An 18,142-nucleotide genomic window follows, 5' to 3' on the forward strand; every position below is an offset into this window, starting at 1 on the left:
AGAGGCCAGCCCCCAAAAGATAATCAGCCAAATAAGATGCTGCATACCTGTAATCTCAGCTCTCTGTCAGGCTGAGGCAGGGGGATCAAAAGTTCAAACCCAGCTTGGGCAACTTAGCAACTTAGAGAGAGCCTGTCTTAAAATATAATTTTTTAAATTTATATTTTTATGAGTGTGTGCTGCAGCACATAATGATTACATTTATTATGGGGAGCTGGCCCATGTAGGTAACTCACCTTCATTGCATTACGTCCTTTCTTCTCCCTCCGTTTCCTCCCTCTCTCAGCCCCTTCCCTCCAAGTCTGTGTGCTTCCTGTTATCTCTCATTTTGCTCCTTAAATTATTTATACTTTGATGTTTGTTTTGTCTTTTTTTTTTTTTTTCCCAGTACTGGGAATTGAACTCAGGACCTTGCACTTGCCAGGCAGGCACTTGTGCCACTGAGCTATATCCCCAGCCCTGATATTTGTTTTGTTTTGTTTTTTTGAGACAGGGTCTCACTATGCAGGTTAGGCTGGGTTTGAGCTCAATTTGTAGCCCAGGCTGGTCTTGAACTTGCAACAATCCTCCTGCCTCAGCCTTGTGAGTGCTGGGATTACAGGCATGCGCCACCACACCTGGCTTACTTTGGGTTTTTCATATGAGAGAAACCATGTGGTATTTAAACTCATGTGGTCTGATTTATTTCACTCAACATTATGGTGAAGAAAATAGCTACAGAATATGCACCAAAGGAGATGAATAATTTAGATGTTTTGCTATCAAAAAAATCAGTAGTCAGCCATTTTCCTACAAATGACTCAAGTGTATCTTTCTTTATGGTAGAGGAGTACTCCATTGTGTGTGAGTACCACACTGTCTTGTCCATCCATCTGTGGGTGGACATAAGATGCCACTTCCAAGATTTAGCTATTGTGGTGTTTTTTTGTCTTTTTTTTTTTTTTTGAGACAAGGTCTCACTCTGCAGTTCAGGCTGGCCTTGAGTTCACTTTGTAGCCCAGGCTGGTCTTGAACTCCCAATGATCCTCTTGCCTCAGCCTCCCGAGTGCTGGGATTACAGGCTTGTGCCAACATGCCAGGCCCCTCAAAGACTTGATCTTAGCCAAAAGGCTGAGAAGCTGGCAAAGAAACTTACAAAAGAGGACGTCCAGAGCTGCTCCAGGAGGCACACGCTCAGTACAGACATATTCTTTCCAGTACTTCCAGATCCATCACACCCACGGTTGTCAGCACCCATGGACATGGGCACTGTAGATATGGAAGGCTGACTGACTTTGCTTTAAGAGAAAACTCTATCTGGGCATGGTGGGAGGCTGAGGCAGGAGGACTACAAGTTTGAGCTCAGACTGGACAACTTAGTGATTTAACCAGACCCTGTCTCAAAATAAAAATTAAAAGATGGCTGGAGTTATAGCTCAATGCAAAGGCCCTGGATTTGATTCCCAGTACAAAGAAAGAAAGAAAGAAAGAAAGAAAGAAAGAAAGAAAGAAAGAAAGAAAGAGAGAGAGAGCAGGAGGGAGTGGGGGGGAGGGAAATCCTGAAGCTGCCAAGACCCACCCAGCAGGGCTTTGCGGGTCCTTGGTAGTCCAGTTGACCTGGCTGTCATGTGGGCGACCCGGCTCCCATGCCAGCTGCCGAAACCCAGATGTCGTGCTGTGGCTCGGAGACGTCCGTGCCCAGGAGGTGGCCTGGTGGTGGTCCCTGCAGGTGGCCTCGGTCCGTGCGGTGGGCAGCACGCTGGCCACCTTCCGGTACCCCACCCGCTTCTGGTTGCGTTTCTTTTCCCCCAAAGCTCAGCAACTTTTTCTTTGGTTTTAGACACTTAAGAGTCCAACCTACAAGGGCAGAAGGATGGCTGCCGTCAGGAACTGGGCTGGGCCGGGTGCTGCTAAGCGGGTTGTTTCTGTTTTGCCAGAGGTCAGGGTCTGACAGCTGCAGAGCGCTGCCAAGGTGCGTCACACCCCTCACACACGCTGGGCGGGGATGAAGACGGCAAATCTACGTTACAGCGACTGGACCACAGTGAAGTGTGTTACTGGATTTGAAACAGAATACCAAGTCCTCTGAGCCGCGAGTGCCGTGTTTGGGTCTTTAATTTCTCTCAGTAATGTTCAGTTTTCAGTGCATCTGTCTTAGCGTCAGTCTTACCCGTATTTTGTTACATTTATCACTACGTGTTTTATGTTACTATTGCTATGTTTAGAATTTCATTTTTGTGTGTGTGTGTGGTCTGTGGTGTGTGTGTGTGGAAGGTTGGGGACTGAACCCAGGGTCTTTACATGAAGCTACATGTCAGTCCTTAAAACAGGATCTTGCTAAATTGCCCAGGCTGAGCTTGAACCTGAGATTGTCCTGCCTCAGCTTCCCAGGGTGGTGGGATTACAGGTGTGTCCCACCACCACGCTTGGTCCTTTTTCCCTTTTCTTTTCTTTCTTTTTCTTTCTTTCTCTTTCTTTTCTTTCTTTCTCTCTCTCTTTTCTTTTTCTTGTATTTTATAAAAATACCAGTTATTTTATATACTGAATAAAACTGTAATAATGTATTAAGTGTCTTGACAAATAATGAACTCTCTAAACTCAAAGGCTTACAGCAAATTTTTATTTACGTGCATGTTTTCTGATCACCAACTTGGGCCAAACCCCGAGGCATGGCCCCAGGCGGCCTGGGCCTCACCTGGGAGCAAGCGTGCTGGCTGTCAGCACTCAGGCCTCGGTGGGTCTGCTGGGGCCTCTCCACAGGGCTGAGGCCACGGTGCACGGCCCCAGGGCAGAGGCTCCAAGTCACGCAGGCTCACGTCTACCACATCCCTCCACCACATCCCGCTCCTCAAGCTGCTGCCTGGCTGGCTAGGCCAGCATGGGAGGAGACCCAGGGCGTCACTACTACCAAGATCCCCCTCCGGGAGAGAAAAACTAAACAGACACTCCATCCACAGATGCAGGCATTACTCCTGTGAAACACAAGTAAAATTAGAAAAAGCCAGGCATCTTGCCACCTGTAATCCCAGCACTCTGGGAGGCTGAGGCAGGAGGATTATGAGTTTGCACCCAGCCTGGACAACTTGGTGGGACCTGTCTCAAAATAAAAAATGGCAAAAAAGCAAAAAACAAAAAAAACAACAGCCAGGCGTGGTGGCACACACTTGTAATTCCAGTACTCGAGAGGCTGAGGCAGGAGGACCATTGTGAGTTCAAGGCCAGCCTGGGCTACAAAGTGAGCTCAAGGCCAGCCTGAACTGCAGAGTGAGACCCTGTCTCAAATAAATAAATCAATAAATAAAAAATGGGCTGAGGATGTAACTCAGTATGAAGGCCCTAGGTTCACTCCACAGCACTGCCCCCCTCAAAAAAGATTATGATCACAAAAAATGCAAAAAGAAAGAATCCAACAGAACAGCCAGAGATGAGATATTTTTAACCTTGTTAATATTTGTACCAATGCAGCTGGGCGTGGTGGTATATGCCTATCATCCCAGCACTCAGGAGGCTGAGGTAGGAAGATCCCTTGGGAGGCTGAGGCAAGTTCAAGGCCAGCCTGAGGTGTGTAGTGAGTTTAAGGCCAGCCTAGACCCAAGGAAGACCCTGTCTAAAAAAAAAGTAGGTTTGAAATCGAGCTGAAGCCTATGACCCCAGCATATAGGAGCTAAGGGTTACAAGTTAAGGCCAGTCTGGTCAGCTTACCAAGACCCTGCCTCAAAATAAAACTTGGTAAAGGGCTGGGGGTGTAGCTCAGTGGTAGAGCACTTGCTTAAGGTTCATAAGGTTCAATCCTTAGAACCAAAAAGCTAGACAGCATAACAGACCAATAACCATGGAAAAAACTGCAGTATTAAAATACCTAGCTCCTAAAAAGGATGTCATCTCCAGCCCTTCCACAGATCTTCTGTCATGAGCCCCTGCCGAAAAAATGGCATGGAATCTTGCACGCCTTCAATCTTAGTTCCTAAGAGGCTGAGGCAGGAGGATTGCCACAAGTTCAAAGCCAGCCTGGGCTATCCAGCGAGCCCTTGTCTCAAAAACCAAAAATAAATAAAAGCAAGATATTCTACCAAAACTTTTATACCACAGGGAGCCAAGAAAGCATCAATAGTCATTCCCGCACAGGCTCAGCACTAAAAACCAAATGTGCTAACCTTGTGAGTGCAGACGAAAAACATTTTAGCCTATGAAGTTCACAGTGCATAGTCACCCGGCCTCAGGGTCGGGTCCCCACACTGAGTGTGGTGCCCAGGCCTCCACAAGCAATGACCCCACGCTGCTGTCAGCCACCTGCTCCGCCCGGCCCTCCAACCCAACGCCAAGGCCACCCACACGCCCTCCCAGACACTCCCGGAAATAAGTTCCAGGGACCTGGCACCCTGACACATGGAGGTGGTGCACAGGTGGCCACCACAGGCCTCCCCGCGCCCCGCTGCGACCTGGTCCATCGGGGCAGGCAGCCTGCAGGGCTGGTGGTGTGGGCCCCTGGCAGCAGAGCTGCACTGGACCCAGGTTCCCGAGGGGGAGGGCCGGAGTGGGCCAGCCAGGAAGGAAGGACGCAGGACGGAGGGCGAGCCCTGCCTGGGGCTGCGGCGGGACCCGAGGCTGGCCGAGGCTGCGGCCTGGCGCTGCTGGGATGACTGAGCCCAGACTACAGGGCGTCGCGGCTGAAGGCGGTGGCTGGGCGCAGTGGGCAGAGCCGTGAAGCGGCGTAGCTCAGCGCCTCTCCCTGGCTGGCTGCTCCTCTGCCCCCAACCTCCACCACAACCTGCCACAGCTCAGCGTCTCCCCAGCTTCGAACTCGTGCTTTCCTGTAGGCAGCTCTGGGCGGCTGGCGTCCACAGGCCCCCTTCCCTCGGCGGGAACACCCCACCTCTCAGGGCAGGGCTGGAGCAGACGACGAGGTAAGAACAGCCAGGATGCTGTGCAAGAGGCCTCCGCAGGACGATTCCAAATCCACAGGCAGCCCCACAACTCAGGGAGAGCCTGTCTGCATAGCTGGTAGTACGGCGCTCGCCTGGCACACTCGGGGCCGTGTCCCCTCCAGGGGGTGCCGACGCCCCAGGCCACTGCACCATCCACAAGGGTACACAGCCAGCCCCCTTGTCATAAGCGGGGGATTGTTGGTCCCTGTGCCACTTTGCAGGGCGGGTCCAGGAGGGGCAGCCGGGGTCCTGCTGTGCAGAAGCACACAGCAGTAGCTGTGGTCCGGGCTGAGCATTCACTTCCTTAAAGGGCCAGTCAGGGCAGAGGGGACACGGGGCCATCCCCAGGTGTCCTCTGTCCCTGCCCCAGGCTAGACACGCAGGCAGCAGAGGGAACTAGCGCCACCTTCGTCCCAGACAGCAGACTGTGCTGCCTCCACCTTCCCCACATGTGGCGGCAGCTCCTCAGCCACTGTGGCTGCCAGCGGGATCCTCTCAGCTTCCAGACAGCCAGCTGAGCAGACCAGGTCCCCACACCAGGGGCCTGCGCAGCACGGAACAGGGTAGCACCACCCCGCAAGGCCGACCCGCGGTTGCTTCCCACTAGGCTGCAACTTCTCCAGGGCCAGCTGCTGGGGTGTGGACCCCACCTATGACCTGTAGACCCCGGCAAAGGCAGGGGGCATGGCTTGGGGTTGCTCAAGGGTCAGAGCCCCTTGGGCTGCCAAATGGGCCCCAGCTGTCCTGAGCTCTGCTGCCCAGCAGGAAATGGGGCGGGGGGGCTGCACAAGCGGAGCCACCTGCAGCCTGGGGTCTCCACCGGTTTCCTTGGCCCCACTGTGGTGCACTGCTGCCCTCCTGGGGGCCACTACCTCTTTGTGAGGACCGCAGGCCGTAACACCGCCCCATGCCAGTGCTTTCCTGAAAGCAGGGTCTGCTGAGTCCACCTCTGCTTCTGCCCTGAGGCGGCTGCTTCAACCGTGGCTAACACGGCCGCAGAGCCCTGGTGGCGAGGGGATCCTCCATCTAGGCGGCACCATGCACACCCATCTCTGCCACCCTGTGCACTCACTCCCAGGCCTGGTGCTGTGGACTCCAGGAGGGCACAGCAAGGTCTGTCCTCAGCCACACTGCCCTCGGAGCCCAGCCCCAAAGAGGAAAAGACCGCCATGCAGAGGGTGGGCCCCAGGCACAGCAGACACCTGAGACAGGACAGCCGGGACCTGCACATGTGGGCAGCGCACGCGGACAATTCCAGGACACAGCCTTGCCTGCTCCAGGGGGCCGTGCGCAGCGGTGGAGTGGCTCAACATCTTGGGGCACCCAGGTGCACAGCCCCCGACGCCACGGTCCAGGGCCCCTTCCTGTGGGGAGGCAGGGCACAGGGAACACATGTCACAAACCAACCAGGAGGGACACTGCTTTATTGGAGACGAATTATAAAGTAAGGCACTGGGGCTTGCTAGTCTCTAGGAGGGCACAGCTCCGCGCTGCCGCCAGTTCGGAGGAAAGCAGGCGGGCCAGGGCTGACCACGCGGCTCCCGGCCAAAGGCACTCTACTGAGCAATGGGCAGCTCTGCTCTCTGCTCGGCACCTGAATCAGACAAAGTGTGATTTCACATGGGCACTACTGTGTTAGCACGAAGCTCATTAGTCTGTTAGAAAGTTCCTTCCACGAGTAGAGAGGGCAACATCCTGACTACTACGAAATACTTAGGAATGTTTTGTAATACACAGGTGCAGGTGGCGGTCACAGGGCACACTGTTCCTCACTGCCGGCCGACCTGGAGCACCGGCACCCAAACTGTGTTCCAGCGTCCCCCAAGGCACAGCCACTCCACAGCACGCCGCTTCTGGCCACCACGGGGACAGGCATCTCGCTCTTAAGGAAACACACCATGGGCAGATCACGGATGCTTGGGTCCCACTGGGGAACCCAGGAGGCCACGAGTGTCTCGGCGCCAAGGTCTCTGGGCACAGGCCTGCCGACTCCAGGGTCCCAGAGAGCTGGCAGGTGGGACCAGAGCCCCAGAGAGAGCACTTCCCTCCAGGCCCTGGGCAGGCGGGTGGGGCTGCTCTGACGAACATCTCTAATCCACATTTCCACAGGGAAACAGATTTTCATGGCCTACTAAAGATGCCGTCCAGAGGAGCCTGCACTTTTATATAAAGAACGTTTTTTGATGAAATCGTTTTTGGAGATGTTCAAGGTCTGCAGAAACGATTTCAGATGATTCTGTTCTTCAATGCTACACAAGGTACTCGGGTCAGGAGGTAAATCCGTATCACTCTGGTGCTGGGGCACTGTCTTCCCAAAGCCACCTGACTTACACGGAAAGTCCAAGAAAGGAGTGTGGGGACCCCACCGTGTCTGGGCAGCTGCCGGTGGTCGGCCAGCTCTGCAATGGACAAGGCACTGTGTTCCCAGCTGCGCTGAGCGCCGTGGGCAGGAAAGACACGCGGTGGGCAGTGCGTGCACCAGGATCAGCTCAGAACAGGCTCGCAGAGGAGAACCGGCCCCTAGTGGACCCAAGAGACCAGGCCTCGTGTGATTAGGGACAAAGCAGACGCGGGAATGGACAGCCCCAGCTTGCAGGAAGGAGGGATTGTCCTGGGAGCTCCCGGCCGGCCCGGTCACTCATCTAGGCCAGGGATGTGTCCCTACGGGAAGCTCCGGGGCTGCCTGATCTGTCCGAAGGTGCGTGTTAGTTGTTTAAAACTTCTCATATGGGTTTTTCTCTTTAAACAAACCTGAAAAGAAAAAAAAAAAAAAAACAAAGAATGTGAGTTACAAAGACAGTCGCTCAACTGGAAACAAGATTCCCAAAAGCAATGCAAATCTGCTAAGTTCTATGTACAGTTTTCTTTCTTGTGTTTGAGAAGGGGCCTTGCTAAAGTCTAGGCTGGCCTTGAACTTGAGACCCTCCTGCCTCAGCCTACCAGATGCTGGGATTACAAGGCATGGGATACCACACCACGTTTATGTGAAGATTTCTGAAGCCAGGGGAAGATGGGTTCTCAGGCAACTCACACTGTGCTCATGGTGCTTTGTGAAGTCAAACCACAATGAAGCGGCTTTAAAACAGAAATGAAAGCCTGGCGTGGTGGCTCACATCTGTAATCCGAGCACTCGGGAGGGCTGAGGCAGGAGGATCGTTGTGAGTTCCAGACCAGCCTGGGCTACAAAGTGAGCTCAAGGCCAGCCTGAACTGTGTAGGGAGACTGTCTCAAAAACACCAAAAAAAGAAGAAAGTGATGAAGAGCTTGGCACACTGGCACATGCCCACAATCCCAGCACTTGGGAGGCTGAGAGGGAGGAGGACTGCTGTGAGTTTGAGGCCAACCTAGGCTACAGAGTGAGTTCAAGGCCAGCCTACTACATAGGGGAGATCCTGTCTCAAAAAAAGGAAACCAAAACAAGAACAACAAAAACAAAAGTGAAGCCAGGCATGGTTGCACATGTTTAACCACAGAGGCTGAGGCAGGTAGATTCCAAATTTAAAAGCAGCCAGTCCTTGTTTACATAAAAAGGGTTAAAGATGTAGCTCAGTACAAAGACCCTGGGTTCAATCCCTAGTACCATTAAATAAATAAAACAAACTGAAGTAAAATTTCCAGGAAAACAGTAATTCCAACAGTTCTTAAGAGACAAAGATATTTGCTGATATTTACAAACAAAAATTATGAAACTTAAAGAAAATATTCTTTCCACAGTGCTAGACTTTAACGATACAAAGTGAAGCAAAACCACCTCACCCTAAACATCCCTGTAATCACCAACGTGCTTTTCAAACCAAGGCCTCAGAAGGCGCGAAGCTCAGCAGCAGCCCGCAGTCGGCGGCGGGCAGAGGACAGACGGGACGCAACGTCTCGACGAGCCTGTGCTGCTGCCCTTCGCCACACAGCGCCAACACGCTGCCCCCGCCCGTGTGACAAGAGGACCCGGAGTCAGCGCCACTACCCTCCCTCCTGCAGGTCCAGGGTGGGGAGCAGGAGGGGTCCGGGCCAGGTGTGGTAGCCAGGAGACCAGGCGGCTGCCAGCACCCGGCCTCGAAGGGAGGAGACAAGCAGCCAAAGACTGGGGCAGCAAGCGCCAAAAGCTGTGCTATGGGGCGCCAGCTTCAGTTCACAGAGCAGTGTGACTTCCCAGGTGGCCCAAGTGGACAGAGGACCTCCTCCCAGCAAGGGCACCGCCGACAGAGGGGGCGGGACGAGGCCCCAGGGAGTGCGAAGTCCAACAGGCTGCGCCTGGAGAGCTGAGCTGCTCAGGGGTGATTCCAGGTCTTGCTACGTCCCCCACACGAGAGACAATCACAGTGACAGCATGTCACAGTGACTGGACCACAGGTAGGATACCGAAGACCCACTGAAGGACCATTTCCCTATTCAAATAAGAACTCCAAAAACATGCTCGTTAGGAAAGAGCCTTCGCCGGGTGTGGTGGCGCACGCCTGTAATCCCAGCACTCGGGAGGCTGAGGCAGGACTGTTGCGAGTTCGAGACTAGCAAAGCGAGACCCTATTTCAAAAAGACTAAAGAAGGAAAGAAAAGAGCCCTCCCCAAGGTGTCCACTTTCCACACAGCACTTCAGGACAGACAGCATGGGCGCAGGCTAGAGCTGCAGGTTCAAGTGGGCGAAGGGGATGCCTACAACCGCGCAGCCCGAAATCCAGCACAGGAAGCCAGGGGTCACCATGAGCTTTAAAACCAGCTGAGGCCACCAGACACAGGAGCACACAGCAGAAGGCAGCGCCCGTGAAGAGCACGTCACTCAGGAAGTGCAGAACACATGAAAAGCTCACACGTGACACGTACTTTCACTCTCTCCTTCAAAGTCACCTGCCGAGGTCTCCTTAAACAAAACCAAGCAAGACAAAGCACCCAGCGGCGCTGGGAAGGGGTCGCACACCCAGTGCTCAGAGCTGCGGCTGGGCACAGCTTGCTTCGGGGCACAGGGTCAGTGGGCCTGCGCTGTGAGCCAGCAGCACCCAAGGAGAGGCCTGGCGCTGCCGTGCCAGAAGGACAGGCACAGCCTTCCGCTCGGCTGTGACAGGAGGAAGAGGCTCGGCACCGGCACCCAACAACAGAAAGGACACAGAGCACTCTTACCGTATTTCCTCCTGATTTCATCATGTCTTGACTTCATCTCTGCTCTCCTGATAAAAAAAAAATTTTCATCAGACAACATCAGGTGGGGCTTTGGGGAAAAAGGAACCTCTCTCTACTGTTGGTGGGGTGTGGACTGGTGTAACCACCGTGGAAATCAGCATGGGGATTCCTCAAATAACTAGGACTAGAGGCCCAAATGACCCAGCCATTCCCCTTCTTGGCATCCTCCTGGAAGTATGAAATGCATCATGCCACAGCAATATATGCACGTCCATGTTTACAGCAGCACCGCTTGTAACAGCCACATCTTGGAAACAGCCCAAATGCCCACCACCTGGTGAGTGGATAAAGATGTGGTATTTTTATACAATGGAGTACTCTGCCATAAAGGACAAGCTTGAGGCCTTTCTAGGTAATGGATGCACCTTGAGACCACTCTAAAAGTGAAATAAATCAGACACACATGTGCAAATATCATACTGTTTCTCTGGTGTAAGAAACCAAAAGTATAAATAAGGACCAAAATGTGTAATAGGTACTGTGAAATAGGAAGAAAATGTCCAAATGTGAAAGGCAACAAGGGAGGGGGCAGGGGGAAAGGAAGGAAGGGAAAACAAAAAGCTGAGAAAAGAAGGGAAAATGGAAATGAAGCTTTGTACATAAGGAAGGGAAGAGGGGTTGAAGGAAGGGGAGAGGGATGGGGGGAAAAAAAAGAAGCTATACCATATACACGTCCAAATTCCCTATGATGAATGTGACCCCCCATTATGTATACAGTACCTAAAATGTACCAATACACTCAATGAAAAAAATCAGACAGCATTATAGCCGGGCGTGGTGGCACATGCCTGTAATCCCAGCACTCGGGAGGCTGAGGCAGGAGGATCGTTGTGAGTTCGAGACCAGCCTGGGCTACAAAATGAGCTCAAGGCCAGCCTGAACTGCATAGCGAGACCCTGTCTCAAAAAGGCAAAAAAAAAAAAAAAAATCAGACAGCATCTAACTACCTAACAGCACAATGCCAACATAAAAGATGGATCTTCCCCTCCTAGAATTGAGGCACTGGTTCCCAGGAGGCCAGGTGGGGACAAGCTTGGCCATCCAACCACACCCCACCGAGGTCAAGGTGAGGGACAGCCAGGCTCCCAGGGCGTTCCACTAAAGCTTTCTCCTCTTTCTGAGAGATTAGGCTGATGCCCAATGCTGTGAGCCTCCCAGCTCATCCTAAGGGAGCGGAGCTGGGCACCAAAGGCTCAGCTGCTTCGGCTGTTAGGCACATGGCCAGCTGCGAGGCTCCCCTCAGCCTGGGAAATCCCGGTGGCAGCTCCGCAGCCTCACCTCTCCTCCTGCCGGATGCGCCGCTCCTCCTGCTCCCTCGCGGCCCGCTCGTCGCTCTTATCCGGCTTCCGGCTCTTCTTCCTCCTGCAGCAGCAGCAGCAGCAGGCCACAGCGATGCCCAGGACGAGGGAGCCGCCCAGCACGGACATGGCGATGATCAGCGCCTTGAAGTTCACTGCAAGGCCAGACACGCGAGTCAGAGGCCCTTCCTCACCGTCTCGGCCACAGACAGCTGCACCCCTCCTCCGGGGGCGGCCCTGGAGCCTGGCACACTGCGCTGCCCAGTCACCCGCCTGTCTGTGACTTCATCCCTGGACAACCACGACAAAGGTCAGAACAGCTTTTCTACCTGCGACTGAGAGGTTTCCAGTTTGAGAAAGGTGAGAAACCAGAAAGCAGCCCAGGCCCCTCCACAGTCCTGAGCGACCTGAACCTCGGTGGGAATGGAGGCTGCACCGCCTGAGGCAGCACTGCTCATTACTCAAGTCAAAGCCAAGAATATCACAAGTACTTCCCAGAGAAGCCAACATCTTCCAACCCACCACGGAGCGGAGAGGAAGGCCGCGGAGAGCCCTCCGTGGGGAGGAGGGCTTGGCAGCATGGCGCTCTGGCTTCCTGCCAAAGCTGACCTCTGGCAACAAATGCATCATCCACTTCTCTCAGATCCTGAAATTACCCCAGTCAGGCTTTTCTTGTTCAGCTCAGCCCAGGGCCAAGCAGAAACATCCCAGGCCCCTCTGCACAAGCATCCAATCGCCTGCTCGCAGTCCTGAGGCCGGCTCCAGGGCCAGCTCCCCGTGCCGAGCTCGGCCTGTGCGGCGCTCCAGAAGCCACCCCTGGGCTGGGTCACCTCTGAGAGGCCAGCCTCCAGGTGGAAGAGAACAGTGCTCTGCCGAGTCCTGGCCTGGTGGAGAGACAGCTCCTGTGAGCTACCTGCTTAGCTTAACAGACTCACTGTATGGTGGCTCATTAAACACTGTATTGTTTTATTTTTTCTTTCTTATTAAACGTTTTAAAATCAGTTGTTGGTGTTACATCTGCTCCAGTGCCCTTGAGCTTTTATCACATGTCTTGTCCTCCTATGACCCAGTCTGAGTACGGAGTTACAAAATGTAGCAGTAATGTGCATAATTAGAAAGGAGAACTGCGGCAGCAGATGGCAGGACTTTCTGACTAGAGAACTCCTGCAGGCTCCTCGCGGTTAACCCTACCAGGTAAAACCATGACCTTGCACCAAAGGTTGCAAACATGACCTGGACAGAAGATACTCTGCTTCAGGGCAAAGGGCCAGAACTGTACAGATCTCATTTTTCTCCAAATAAACACGTAAAGTCATTGTAATTAAGACTCCACAGCCATTTTACAAGGAGACAATATTTTTCTAAAGTTATTTAAGAATAATTAAGTATCCGTGAGGTAGAGCTAAAATCAGTAATATGTTCTGCTTCGACCCCTGGAGAGCCAGCAGGCTGCGCAGCACATCCACAGCTGCCTTCTCCTCCCGCAAGAGAGGAGCCCAGTTCTATGACCCCAACCCAGGGCCAGGCGCGGTGCAGGCTCAGTGCCTCTGAAGGATTTCAGCACCGGGCAGCCTGGAAGTCGCAAGCTGTTTGGGACGCAGGGAGCCAGCCACCCTCGGCCTCCCACAGGCGCACACTGTTTCCGCATGCCCAGGTGGCATGCAGTGACTGCTCGAGCCATTCATCTCATCTGTTCAGGGCTAGGTGTCATGTGTTTCACCTCCCTCACCTTCGGGTGGGACTCTCTTCTCCCAAGAGAATAGCAGAAACACCCCACCTGAAAGCTGCTCACATCCCTGGTCCTCAGAGACACGCGATCAGCACCTCCACGACAGCGCCGCACACCCAGATTACCTCAGACACCGGCAGGGATGTGTGCCAGCCAGAAGTTGATATGCCCAGGGCTTACAACACGCAGAGGGCCCCACCCACTGACAGACTCAGGGAGCACAAGCGAGGCGGCTGACACACTGGGTGCTGCCCACGGCCTCCACGTGAGGCTCAGGAATGGGCAGCGCTGAGTGTCCTGAGGGGAGGTCAGTACATGGTCACGGTGGACGGACAGGAACATGGCCCTGAGAATCTGGACATGGCCCGCATGTTCTGCTTTAGTGGTGATAACTGCACATGTGTGCGACAACCCGCTGAGCACCTCTGACCACATACGTGTGTGACATCCGACAGGCTACAACACGGCAACACTGAGGCGTGGGCACTGCAGGGAAGTGACGCGTCGCCTGAGGCAACAGGGGGGAAGGAAAGGCGCTGGGCAGGGGGCAGCAGCGGAGAGCGGCAGCAGTGAGGGCTGCGAGGACACAGGGAGCTGCGGGCAGGTGGGGCATGGCGGGAACCGGCAGACACAGGAGAGTGGACAACGAACACACAGGCACACCCAATCACAACCCCACAGCAACGTCTGGAGAGCTGCTTCAGAGGGAAGGGGTGAGACTGTGACTCGAAACCCTGGTGGCGAGCCAACGGCATGTGTGCCGCAGTGGCCCTGCCACGCCCTTGCTGTCTCTCCAGCACCCAGTACTCGCATGTAACTGCAGTGCTGGCACTTGGCCACGAGTAAGTCAGTTTGGGCTGCAGTCTGGGCACTTGGTCTCTAACAGGCTCACTGTCCTTGAGTGAGAGGACAGGTGAGTAAAGATTAGGCTCAAGGACACGCTGTAAACACACACAAAGTGCTCTAAGGAAATACCAGCCCCTTCATGAGCTGAAGCAGGCCTCTGACCCCAAAGGCTGAAGCCACAAAAGATTAAAAAATTCAGCGCAAGGCCAGGTATGGTAGCACACACCCGTAATCCCAGCACTTGGGAGGCTGAGGCAGGAGGATTGTTGTGAGTTCCAGACCAGCCCAGGCTACGAAGTGAGCTCAAGACCAGCCTCAACTGCACAGCGAGACCCTGTCTCCAAAAAAAAAAGCAGAAAAATGAGTTCCAAGTTGCAAGACACACCACAAAGCAAAAGGCAAACAAGGAAACAATTTGATCCCTCCAAGGACAGTCTCATGAAGAACACCTGTACAATCCACCACAAGCAGAGACATGGGAAACAAGAGCCGGAGATCCGGCTGCAGGAGTCCTAAGCCGGGGATGCAGAGTCCCAGGGGAGCCCACGCTGGCTTCAAGGGCAGCACATTCAGATCCAGGCTGCAATGCAGACAAAGAAGACCGGCCCTGCCCCTCACTGCCCCATGACCTTGAAGAAGTCCTGCAGACTCCCAGGGATCTGGCTGCTGGTCTAGACTCAGGCAACCTAGCCTCCACTTCCTTCTCTATGGGCGTGGCTCCGAGCCACATGAGCGTGTTTCCTAGCCATTTATGCTGCACACATGCCAGAATGATCAGAAAAGCACTAATTTTGCAAACAGTAAATGGAAACGATGACTTACCCGAGCAGATGCCCCAGCGTGCGGAACTCAGCTCGCAGAGAGAAGCAGGCGGCAAGATCGTTCTCACTGGGTAGTCCAAGCACGCCTTGTTAGTGTTGCACCACAGACACTGGAGAGACCAATGTGGGCCCCTGTGTCAGCCTGGACCAGCCCGGCCACCTTCAATGGTTCCCCTCCCTGGGTCCCAGCAGCACCCCAACCAGTCCTGCTGACTTTGCTGGCCGCTGGTCAATGCCCAACACCACAGACAGCTGCCCTCCCAGGCCTTGTGGTCTCACTCAATGGCCTTGCGACTAGAGGGTGCCCAAGACCTGCCCGCCCCCAGCCCCAGCCCCAGCCCCAGCCCCAGCCCAGGGTGCCTCCACACTGGTCCTGAAAGCTGCCCTCTTCCCTGGACATCTGATCTGCACATCCTTCTTCCCGGACGCAACACACCCTGCCTCTGCTGCTCTGCCCCTGACCTGCATGTTCTTCACGTGCAGCACTGCCCCCTCCTAAGGCATCCCATGCAGGATGTCTAGCAAGCCCTGCACGTGGGCAGGCACCAGGGCGCACGACAAGGCCTGGTCCAGGGGTGCACACATTAGGTGTTGGCTGAATGGACTCAGAGGCCCCATACTTCCTGCCTTGAGTCTCATGTTTACAGAGATTCAGAACCAGAGCCAGCAGACAGCAGTAAATCTGTACATCACCTTCCACACTGCTGGTTATGCCCTGGATCAGCAATTTGTAGCTAGTTCTCCATATGCAACAGCTCAAGCTGTAAATGTTTTTGTTTTCTGTCTTTTTGAGACAGGGTCTCACTATGCAGTTCAGGCTGGCCTTGAGCTCACTTTGTAGTCCAAGCTGGTCTTGAACTTTCAACAATTCTCTTGCCTCAGCTGCCTGAGTGCTGGGATTACAGGCATGTGCCACCATGCCCAGCTTCAAGCTGTAAATGTTTTTAACTGTTCACCTTCATACAGGGCATTCACTGAGTGGACACAGCATGCTCCTGTGTGGTGGTACTGGTGACTGAACCTGGGCCTTCAACTGAGCTATACCACTGCTCACCCCTTTTCTAAAATCCTGGAACTTAGGCTGCTAAGTTGCCCAGGGTGGGTGGGTTCAAACCTGTGCTCCTCCTGCCTCAGTGTCCCAGAGCAAGGAATACAGGTGTGCGCAAGCACAACCAGCTTGGTTGCCTGTTTAGCTGAAGCAACAGGCACGTGGTGAACAGCTCGGTGAGCACAGGGCACATGCTGCAGCTGCAGCCTCACCTGCAGCCCACCTGGCCTGCTAGCACTCCTGAGGTGTCAGGCACTTGAACACCCTTCTGGAAGCCTGTGTGTCAAGGACAGGTGCTGTGGGCCCAGGGCAGACCCGCTGCCCTGACCATTCCAACTTGCTTTGGTGGGTTCAGAGTGCATGAGGCCTAGCGCTCTCCTGGGCCAGCCCCACCCACTGTGGTCTGGGTGGTCCCCCCCATGGACTCTGTACCCTCCCTACACATGCTAGGGCAATACAAACACATAGGCTGAATGGGGCCTCTGAGTCCATTCAGCCAACGCCTGAACAGTAAGCTCCTTTTACGGGTGAATAGGCGAAGGAAGATCCAGAGACTCAAAGAAACAGAGTTGAGAAAACAACACCCAGGTGACCAGACCCACCAGAGCAGGCCCTCTGAGCCCCCAGGGCAATGTAACTCCTCTCAACCCTGCACTACGTACTCCTCTCAACCCTGCACTACGTACTCCCCTGGTGAGCTGTTAACACACAGCTAACATCTCAGAGCACAAGCCAGCTAGTCCACCTTTTGTGCTCTGGCTCCCGACCACCTGCCACAGGGTGAGACCTACATGGAGGAAGAGGGGAGGTGCACACACACACAGCCTGGGGTGCCCCAAAAGGCCACTGAGCTGTTTTCCGTCCCAACTGCCCTCCCCTGGGCTTCCCGAATGGGACCACACAGGATGTGAGGGTAACCTCACAGCGACCTGTGTCACCCCACAGATTGCCACGGTTGATGCAGCTGATCTGGCTGACTAGGCGGTATCCCCTTCCTCCCTCACCGCTGCATGTGCGTCCCTCCCAAGCTGCGCACTCGGTCGGAGACAACCACCCCCGACCGAGGAGGGCGTTCCTCGGTCAAAGGTGTGGGAGCACCTGCGTTCCCTGCTGGAACCCCAAACAAGCTCCCACTCAGGACCGCACAGTGCTGAACTCAATAGGAAGCACCGGAGCTCCTCTGGGGGTGCAGCCACAGAGGCCAGGCAGACAGAAGCCACAAGGCCCCGAAAAAGACGTGCGTCATCCATGCTGGAGTGCTGTTTCCTACTTCTCCCAAAAGACAAGGTGACCCGATCTGTTCAGAACCCGGGACACCCACCTAAGAGGGGTCCCCCTTATTAAATGAGGCAGTATAGAACTTGCTTCAGAACTGCGACCTTCTTGCTCAAGGGCATGCAGGCATTTAGTTAAGGGAACTAGGGGCAAAACCCAGTGGATTGGCCGAGTCTTCCCAGGGTACCAGGTGGCCTTGAGGGCCACCTGTTCCCGTGTAAAGAGCTGACGGATCCTCCCCCCACGCCCTGACAGCAGAGGGAAAGCAAGAGTCCTTCTCTCTCCATCTCCTGATGGGACACAGCAATGCTGTAGCATAGTTACACCCTGACAGATCTCGGAAGCCTACGACCCCACAGGAAGACGCGATCCTGGGCCAGAAGTCGCATACTAGTGCCTGTCTCAGCACTCGTCATCAAGCGCCGGTGTACTTGCTGCTTCCCGACCAGCAGCAGGAAGCCCCAGCCTGCACACTTCCTGCTCCCAACCGCCTACTGCAGGGTGACACTGCCAACATGGACTGTACTCGGGGTACCCGCAGGTTTCCTCAAAAGGTTTAACTCGCTCCAGAGAGGCTGCATCATGTTTAGCAACCGTCGTGAAAATACCCAATAAACCCCAGGCAGCAGAACCCTTCATTCACTCACACCCCCACACCCCGACTCCCCTGACTTGGAGAAGGCACTCAGGGCCGAGTTACTTACAGAGACATTCTTCAGGCACTCTTCACACGAGGTGTTTGTCTTCTGAGCACAGTCTGCAGAGAAAGCAGAGGCATCAGAGGGCCAGGCAGTGAAAGACAGCTCACAGGCCAAGAGGGACACGGCGAGCCCCTGACCACACGGATGAGTGCTCCAAGTGCTATAATCCCAGCAGTCAAGAGATTGAGGCATACTCTGCCTTCTCCCTCTGGCCAGACTGTCCTCTCCATGGAGGAGCCCTGGGTAATCATGACTACGGAGGAACAAGAAAACAGCCTGTTGCTAGACACAGGTGCAAGTCTCTCGGTCCTTCTTTTCAATCCTGGCCTTCCTTCCAGCCATCACACCTCA

General features: G+C 54.4%; 1 protein-coding gene across 1 annotated transcript in view; it reads right to left on the reverse strand.

Moving 5' to 3' along the window:
- Positions 1 to 6,310: 6,310 nt before the first annotated feature.
- Positions 6,311 to 18,142, reverse strand: part of Pttg1ip (pituitary tumor-transforming 1 interacting protein) — a gene marked incomplete in the record, with an annotated part of 15,253 nt that continues 3,421 nt past the window's right edge. The window contains 5 exon segments of the mRNA XM_005375903.2: positions 6,311 to 7,655; positions 10,014 to 10,060; positions 11,352 to 11,526; positions 14,769 to 14,877; positions 17,795 to 17,847. Of these exon segments, the coding sequence (XP_005375960.2) occupies positions 7,618 to 7,655; positions 10,014 to 10,060; positions 11,352 to 11,526; positions 14,769 to 14,877; positions 17,795 to 17,847 (422 nt within the window).

This window comes from Chinchilla lanigera, unplaced genomic scaffold (genome assembly GCF_000276665.1).
Source record: "Chinchilla lanigera isolate Chin_1 unplaced genomic scaffold, ChiLan1.0 scaffold00006, whole genome shotgun sequence".
Classification (NCBI taxonomy): Eukaryota; Metazoa; Chordata; class Mammalia; order Rodentia; family Chinchillidae; genus Chinchilla; species Chinchilla lanigera.